We start from the raw sequence: 9,671 nt of genomic DNA, 5'->3' as shown, positions 1-9,671 counted from the left end.
AGGAACAGAACGTAAAATGCTTGTACAGCGCAGGATGTACATGTATGATAGCAGACCAGGTAGCCTGGGTGTAAGAAACAGGGGCGAGCTGTAGCGCCTATAACCCCCCCACTGTTACATGGGTACCAGACTGCTGCCAGGCTAGCTCCTTGGCTCCTGGAGGGCCAACATTTGCCCAAGGAAATGTCACCATAGAGTGATAATAGACATCCCTCAATAAGCCTATGAATTACATTGTAAAGGCTTGTTATCCCCTAGACACAAAGAACACAGTTTCTTTAAAAATGGGTGACAAAAGGGGAGGGGAGGTGATTATGATAAAATTAACAAGTTCTAACTTCCAAGCAACAACTTGAAGTTAGTCTCCAGTCAGAATCTGATCAGAGACATTCTATCCCTCAACTAGTATTATGATTAGATTAGATTTAGATTATGAACAAGAAATTAATGATGAGAATCCTAGTTTTATTTTTTAAGATAGTCGGTCATCTTTTCAGGCTCCTACTGGGTGACCCAGTAGTCAAGCTGCCCAGATAGGGGTACTGTAATTCGACGTGTAACTCAACAATAGTCCAACTTGATAATTGGACAGTGGCATTTGCATGTCAAGAACAATAGCTAAACTTAGTTTCATCCCGCATAACAATTGTTCCTTGATCAGAATAATTACCTGAGAACTGTTGAACCATGGTTGAACAGAAATGGACTGAGGATTTTATAACTCCATTGCTTGAAAGCAGGTTCAAGTTGCATTATATGCATATTATATAGTACTAGAATTTTGTCCGGCAAAACTGTCTGTAACATAATTTTCCCAATGTTTCAACTGAACTGAACTTCAATGACATTCAGGATGCTCATGAGAAAAAATTGTTTCATTTTCTACCCCTAGCTGGTACAGAACGTGTTTGTAAGCTCTTCTTTCTTTTTTGTGGTCTACATGTAGTTGAAAGAGCATGCGAAGCTGAGTGATTGAGTGAGTGAATGAGGTTGAAAGCGGCAAAAATGTACAACACTGTTAACAGATGGGTGTGGATTATGCTCTCCTTCCTTATTTCTGCTCTGAGAATGAAGTTTTACACATCACTTGGATCAGACCGCGGGCTGAGATGTAGTCCGTGAGGTCTGAATCCTTACCCCACCAGGCTGAAATTGGCACAGACAGTCTGCAAACATCAATCAATTCACGCCTTCCATGCCATTGTTTTGGGCTTTTTGCACCTCTTTGACCAGAAATTCCAGACCGCGGGCTGAAGTTAGGCTGACGGTCTGAATGGTTTTTGAGTAAATCAGCCCGCGGGCTGGGATTCTACACCTGTAGTCTAGTGCCTTTAGACCGAAGGTCCTGTAATTAAAACTTGCGGGCTAGTTGTTAGGCCTGACGGGCTGTTAGGAAAGACCACCGGTCTGCTTGTATTTATTATTAATGATATCGTAAGTTATGAACACTGCAGAACAATAATTTTTATATCACTGTGCTCATTACACCAAGAGCTACACACTGATGTGAAACTTGAATGTTGAAAATCAATTTTTACTTGAGTTTCCAAATGCCTTGTGACTTTCCAAAATTGATGCGACCAGTGTTAATATAATTCAGATCACATGGTGCTATGCAACCTGGGAATTTTTACCCCCCAGTTGTAATGCATCATGGGAATGGGAAACTGGCCGGGTGCCTGTTGAGACAAAGCAAACCTGTAGTCTGACTCAGTTGATTTAAGAGCTAAACGCTGCTCGACATGTAAAACGGGATTAATTTGAGAAAACGGTGACTAGCTAAAGCCAAACTGACTGAGCTGGCAGGTGCCCACACCTGTGTAGTAGACACCTGTCATGTGTGACCTCGTATGACCCTCTTGCAGGAAGAGATCTTGAGAAAAGAGAAGGAACTGATGGAGGCCCGGAAGATGTTGGTCGCCATCCGGACTGCAAAATACAAGAACCGACCCCACCATCAGGACGATTCTGACTAGGTCTCCCACCGGGGTTTCCCAGGTCTCTCACCAATGTTGTCTGTCCTCATTCCCCCCCTCTAAGCATCTGTCTCTTGCAGCCTGCAGCATGGTCTTACTTCTTAATAAGGACACCCTGTCTAAATTTTATGGATGACATCCCCTCAAGACCCCCAAACTAGTGCGCGTGGGGGAATAAAAACAAATACCGGCCAAAAATAAAAATGCTACTAAACCACAGGAATACAAAGCTGGTATTGGGAATTTGTGGCAGTACATAGAGACATATACGACAAGCTGGCACAAGCTGGCTTTTTGTGGAATTGGCACTGTACGAATGTACTAAGTTCTTGAGTCTTGGAGCTTTGGTAGCCTGGGTGCCATCCTCAAGAGTTACCACCGGCTCTGCATTGTCACTAACTACCATGGACTACCCAGGGGAATGTCAATGCGTGCGTGGATGTCATCCATAAAATTAAGTCGATGTGGCCTAAGGACAAGGGGTGTGATTTCTCACTTTGTAATAAGGACATGGGGTGACGGTTTTTTCCAGGGGTGTGATTTTCGGTTGTGATTGGCTCATTTGATAATAAGGACATTATGGTTCATTTTATGAGGATAGAAAAAGGATGGATTTGTGTAGAAAAAAAAATGTTTGGAAAACTTGCTAAAAATCGTACTGGTAGTGGATGCTACCTGAAACGTCTGACCATTTTCAAAATCATATTCAGTTGCTTGAGTAACTGTTTTGTTGCGTATCTTTACCTGGATATCTAACCTTCACTGACCTTGCTAAAAATCACTAGAACGTTTTGCAAGACCATTTCAGTTTTGAAATTGATCAAAGAAAGAATCTGTTGTTTTTTTAATGTTTACAAACACAACGTCAAAGGTTTTTTAGAAAGTAAGGTCAACATTCGAATTGTTGAGAGACTGAAAAATGAAATATTTCCAGCAAAATGAAGAAAACATTGCCATCAGGCATCATCAAGTGTTGGCCAAAGTTTCACCCAGACAACATTGCAAGGTTGCCAACATGGAATTTTGTATATGCCATGGGTTTAGGTCTGGACTTACGAGTCTGGAACTGAACCTAAACCTCTGGACTTGAATCCGGACCAAAACCTAAACCTCTGGACTTGAATCCGGACCTGAACCTAAAAGTGGATTTAGGTACACAGCACGAGTTGTCTGTCCTCATTTCTCCCCTCTAAGCATCTGTCTCTTGCAGCCTGCAGCATGGTTCTCACTTCCTAATATGGAGATGGGGTGATGGTTTTTGGTGGGGGTGTGATTTTGTGTTGTGACTGGCACAAGGTTTCTTCTTTTTATCAGGATGGATTTGTTTAGAAAAAAGTTTTAGAAAACTAAAAAATCATTATTGTAACATTTTGTATGAATGTGTTCAGCTTAAAATTGAACAAAATGAAACCTGCTGTTTCTTGGAATATTTACACCAGAGTGCTAAAGGCTTTTTAAAAAGTAAGGTCACAGGATGGAAAAGGCATGGATTTTTGTGCAAAATAGGTTTTGGAAAACTTGCTAAAAACCATTATAACTTTTTGCAACATCTGTTCAGTTTTAAAATTTATCAAAATAAAACCTGTTTTTTCTTGACCTATTAACCCCACAGTTCTCATGGTGTGTTTAGAAAGTAAGGTCAACATACAAAATTTTGCAAAGACTAAAAAATGAAGATTTTAAAAAACAGTCGCAGCCAATCACAACGAGAATCTTACCTGTGTTAAAGGTGTTAATTAAAAGCTTGTGGAATGTCTTAAGGTGAAAGTATTAATTATTTCCACTTTCACTTTTTATCTCCTTAGCTCCAGACTTCCCTGCAGCAGCATGGATATTCATCTTTAAAATCATTCATTTCTTCCCTTCATCCATCCCAGCATGCACCAGTACATACATGAATATTCATCTTTAAACCATTCATTTCTTCCCTTCATCCATCCCAGCATGCAGCTGCACATACAACATCCGTCTTACAATCTGTCATTTCTTCCCTCATTCTTACACTCAACTCATCTCTCCATCTACTAGTATATATACTATCATAGTTCATTGCAGTTCTTACTATCCCTAGATTGCTTTCATTCATCTTAAAATCATTCATTCCTTCACTGTTACTCTTTCATACACTCCTTCAAACCATCCCTCCATCCCTTTATCTATACTGTTATACCTCCATCCCTCCATTGCTTTTATTCCCGTTTCCCCTGACTCCTCTTTCTCTCCTTCAACCCATCCCTCCATCCATCCACTCTAGTATTCTCTAACCCTCTTTCCATCCTTCTTTCATTTTTATTCCCATTTTCATGACTGCTGTCTTTCTCTTATTCTTCCTGAACTTTCATTTCATTCCTCACTCTTCCCTTCTTTCATTCTACCCATTTGTAATGGTTTCCTCCCCTTTCCTCTTCTTTCATTCCATCCCATCACAATCCACATACACACCAAGTTGCTCACTTTTCAGAATAATTCTTTTATTCCTCTCATCAAAACACACACAATGATCATACCTTTTTCCCATGTAGTACAACCTGAATTGAAACAGATTTTAGTTCCACCCACAATTTAACAGTACATTTGCCATGTGTTTTTGGATTTTTGGATGCTCTTCAATGTGTTTGTTGAAAATTTGAATGCATCTGCACTGGGGTTTTTTTCACATACCAGACAATTCATCAGTGATGAAATTTGTGATTAATGCATTTTGATGCATTGTTTGATTTTGATGCATTGTTTGAATGATTGTTAAACTTTTCCCACTAAGGTTTTCAGTGTAGATGAACGTTGAATGCTACATGTAACATGAATTGTAGATGAATGCTACTGATAATGAATGTGTTTTATACAATAATGAAATTTTCCTAGTTATGCATGGAAAAACAGCTAAAGTCATATGATGATTATGTGTACAGAATGTGATATGATAACACACATTTGACTGAAATGATACCATTTTATTGTGAATGTGCATTTGACTTGGTAAACCTTCCATTTTTGGCTACATCATTGATGTGTAGTCTTTTTACCTTGCCCATATTGTACATAGTGTGTTTGTCAGAGTAGATGTAGTTACCACTGGTAGCAACTTACCACACAGCTACAGTGACTACACCACACTAGCTCACTATCCTGAAATACTTCCCACCAGTTTGCTCCTGTTTCTGTTGCCTGATTCACTATGCTCTAACCTTCCAGCTGCAGTAGTGATGCACTAGTTTAGGCCACTCCAAATTAATCTGTTGGTTCTCAGGATCATACCCCAAAAAAATGTCAAACTGAAATATTGGCATGAAAACAGAGTTTAAGAGAAAAGTTTGTAAAGTTTAAGGCTTTAAGATAGGTTCAAGTTTTCCTTCCAGTTTTATGCGGCCTGACTTAAAACTTCAATTCTTAAAATGTCGGAGAACCAAGGAGTAATTTGGTGTTGCCTTTCGTTATTTTGTCTTCACTCCCCATTTCTGATCAACATGATTTTCCCCTTCCCAGCTTTAGAATCCTTTCCTACACTCCCTTGTAGTGTTTGCTATATTGCAGCAGCACCCCCCCCTCTTCTTCCCTGTATCAGTGGGCCACTCTAACTTGATTTTATGGTTTATATTATATATTTTTCCACATTCCTTTAAAACCTATTTTAACAAATAAAATTGTACCTAAAATTCCATGTCATTTCTCTTTGTAATGTAACTAATGTATCCTACCTACAAGTATATCGGAATGTTGTCGTAAAAAAAAATATACAAATTGTCACATTGCCATGGCAACAGCTTTTCTAACTCGTTTGTTCTTTTTTCTTCCTTCTTATTTCTTGTGCTTCTTCAGGAGGAGATCTTGAGAAAAGAACGAGAATTGGAAGAAGCGAGGAAGAACCTGTACAAAATAAGGCAAGCCAAGTACAAAAACCGGCCCCAACAAGACCAAGACTCTGACGACTGAGCCTCGCACCCCTCCCGGGGGAGTGAGCCAGTCCACTGCTAGGATTGTTTGTATAGGTTGGACTGTTCCACTTGGTACTGATAGGTAGGGAAGGATGCAAACTTTTTAGATTTCATGTTAAGTGCTCTTACTACAACCATGTATACGCAACAGAGTTTTTTCCCTATTCATGTATAATGCCTAGATTATAAATACTAGTAAGCCGCTAATTTGTTTAATTGGTATAAACGATAATGATATAACGTTCACTGAGATTCTGTATACCAACAGAAACAATGCCTTTCACCCCTGCTGCTGTCTACTGTTACTTACATAAGAACTATGCTGTGTAGGACATCAAGATTTTGGGAGTAAATTTTAACACCAAATGTTAAGTTTAAGGTAAAGAACTGCTGTAGTACATATTCACATATTAGTCATACATGGAAATACTGTTAAAGGTGTTGGTGGTTGTTGTTAAAAGTTTTACTGTGTTCCAACATAATGAAGGAAAACAAACTAAACTTTCGGCCATATTGACTACAGCCTTCGTCAGTTGCGAATGTCCAGTAACGTAGGTCATGTGACCTGACAGACATCATGTGACCTATCAGTCATTCGTTTTCAGAACTTTTGAGGCAAAATTTGTTGAATTTTTTTTTATTGCGTTGGAACATAGTTACTTTCCAGACAAATGAACATTTATACTGCACAAAAAAAGACATTTTTCAAAGCAAGTAGGGCAGTAAGAGTACAGCTCTATCTATAGTAATCATGGCAAAAAGCAAATGTGACAAGGGCTCAAGCTTACAAAACTACGTAACAATTTTAGTTGTAGCTTTTTTTTCTTAGTGCTTTTTTTAGTAGGAGAAAATTAGAAGAATAAAAACTATGATTTGATTCGGTGAGAAAGAAACTTACACAAGGCAATATGTCTTTTCTAGATACATATCATTTTTGGTATAGGGTGTGGTAATAAGATTGTGTATTTAGTACCATTTACATGTGCTAGAGGGGGGTGTTATACATAATGGTGTGCCAAGATCACTAGTGTCATAGTAGGGTGATAACTGACGATATCACACCGGGTTGATAAAACTGATATCATATGATAAAGTGATAAAATTATGCTGAAAGGAACCGAAATATGAAATATGTGCTGATATCGTACACGTATTGATACATGATCTTGTATTACGTGTACAATGTAATATGATCTGTTGTAAGTTGATATCATTTATACCAACCCATGATATCGTCGCCTAGAGTTATATTATCATCTCATATGCCTTCCATACTGATATATTTACAAAATCATAACCGTAATAATTGAATTCTGTGACAAATGTTAAACAAGCCGCTTTTAAAAGGTGTTGCCATGAGTTTAAACAAGATCCTCTGCAGCTGATTGGTCAAGCCTTACTGCACAGATGTATTGGGTTGCGCCAGTACTGTATGCTGATTGGTTAATGACTACACGGGTGTATCGGGTTTTGCCAGGACTGTATGCTGATTGGTTGATGACTACACAGGTGTATCAGGTTACAAAAATGATGGATGCTGATTGGTCAGCCTTTCTGTCAGTCTTTCAAGATTGTTTGAATCAGCAGTTGCCGAATAATGTGCCATGTTTACATCTTTGAAAACTAATGCATTTTTCACATACAGATATGCAGAATGTAAGGAATAGCTTATTATTCTGTCAGAAATAACCTGTTAGATTTTTTGGCGCATTTTTTGGCGAGAAATGTATCGTATCCATGACAACTGCTTCTTGTTAGCAGAGAGAGCCATAAATAACTTTTTTCTCTTCATGACCAAATATGGACAACTGCAATGCTTTTTCTGACAAAAAAATCTTCAAAATGTAACGTTACACATTTTTTGCCCTTTTTTGCCATATATTAATATTGGAGGTACATTTATAGTGATTACAAAGTACCAGTGTATCATAGTTTGTTATTGATAATATCATAACTAAGCGCTAATTATAACGGCATTTGGTTGTTTTGTGATTAAGTTTGCGGTGAAAATTATAGCAGCATTTTCCACCACTTAAAATATCATGTCATATAGTGTGATAGACTGCAGTACTTCAGGTGCACTCTAGAGGGCGCTCTTGGATGACTACCTTAGAATAAGCCAGCCAGGCGAGGGTTTTTCTACTATGCTTTGTAAATGACTCTAATAAAAGCATTCAGCTTCTTAAATGTTGTTTGTTTTGTTTGTTTGTTTGTTTGTTTATTGAGATCTCCATTAGTATGGTAAATTCCATACTATTATTCCTGGAGTCCAGCAACATAAAATAAAATAAAATAATAATAATTACTTTTAGCAATCTTGATAATTAATAAAACATACAAAATTATGCTGAATTTATAACAAACTTGAAACAAAATCAGCATAGAGAAATACTTGTCACTTTCTTGTTCTTTGCCTTAAGTTTAAGTATACGTTAAGGCCACAAGATCTTGGATTTTAATACATAATCTCCAAGCAGAGGTTTGGGGTTATTTTTGGCGTGTTTTTAGGCTTTTTTATCGGGGTTTCTTTTTTGCACTGTTTGGGTTTGAGGGAAAATCCGGTGCAAAAGAGAAACCCCAATAAAAAAGTCTAAAAACACGCCCAAAATAACCCCAAACCTCTGCTTGGAGAGTAGGATTTTAATACCTACTTTGTACATAGAGGTAGAATGGGATATCCCTGTAACCTCTGTGCTTCGTATATTTCCGCTTTGAAGGAAAGTAAGTAAATAAAAACTATGAATAAACTGAAAAATACTTAATTCGTAAGCTTGTTTACTAAATTTAACCTCCTTGGGTTTAATAGAAATAAATGAGCAGATTAAAATCGCCCCCCTTTGAAAACCACAGTTGGTACGCTCCAAACCGGTTAGAACCGACCAGTCTTGCATAATGCATTTGTTTGTCAACATGCAACACGTGTCCGGAAAGTTTTCGTACTTATTTGCAACTTTTCGGGAGAAGTCCACCATTCTTCCCCCGAAATTTCCTCAAAAAGTGTGTGCAGCAACCCGGGGGAACTTTCTGTGGAGAATTTACGCGGTTCTTTGGATTTCTTGAGGAGAAAAGCGGATTTTCTGACCAGCGAGACGACAAAATGGCGGGGCTGCGTGTTGTTGGACAGAGGGAGCGGTTTGGAGCCAGGAAACTCGCTTGTTCAAGGTAAAAATTCAAACTTCTTCGTCAGAATTTATTCCCACGACTTACTTAGAACCTGTTTTTCATTTTTGGTCCGTAAATTTGCTTCGTAATTCTTCGAAAATATCAAGTTGGACGGGAGCAACAGAATAATGCAGTTAGCGCCCAATTTTGTTGAATTTTTACTCTTTGTTGTGCGTGTGTAATGCATTCTACATGTATTTTACGTGTTTTGCCGGGAAGACAGGCGTATAAAGTGATATTTGTGTGGGGAAATGCAAGGGAAAAGTCTATTTTATGATTAATTTTGTCCGCGTGCACGTGCACCTATGCGCCTGGTGTCAACATCAGCTGTTGAAATAAAACCCTAATTACAGGTGACGTCATCTTCCCGCCAAAATATGGTGCGGGGCCTTGCTGAGCGCTTCGTAAATTTAGGTACCGTTTCCCCCAATTTTTTAACCGCTTTGGAGCTCGATATTTGGGTAAAGAAGTTGAAATTTTCTTAAGCTTTAATTTCTGTGTAATTTTGTCGTCGGACGAAACTGTTTTTATAAGTTACTGCAGTTTTGTTGAACCATTTATTGTACACACTCAGTCTCAAGTGTTCCTTTTTTATAGGAGG

At 38.3% G+C, this 9,671-nt stretch overlaps 1 protein-coding gene across 1 annotated transcript in view; it reads left to right on the top strand.

The window, feature by feature from the left end:
- The window catches only part of LOC109468533 (talin-1-like), a 12,981-nt gene extending 6,725 nt beyond the window's left edge, over positions 1 to 6,256 (top strand). The window contains exon 5 of the mRNA XM_019766776.1: positions 5,793 to 6,256. Coding sequence (XP_019622335.1) covers positions 5,793 to 5,906 — 114 coding nt within the window. The 3' untranslated portion in view covers positions 5,907 to 6,256. The remainder of the gene's footprint in view (positions 1 to 5,792) is intronic.
- Positions 6,257 to 9,671: the final 3,415 nt, after the last annotated feature.

The sequence above is a fragment of the Branchiostoma belcheri genome, unplaced genomic scaffold, assembly GCF_001625305.1.
Source record: "Branchiostoma belcheri isolate BF01 breed outbred unplaced genomic scaffold, Haploidv18h27 scaffold2, whole genome shotgun sequence".
NCBI classification, from domain to species: domain Eukaryota; kingdom Metazoa; phylum Chordata; class Leptocardii; order Amphioxiformes; family Branchiostomatidae; genus Branchiostoma; species Branchiostoma belcheri.
The sequence above is the reverse complement of the archived record's forward strand: the minus strand, read 5'-3'. Positions and strand labels throughout refer to the sequence as shown.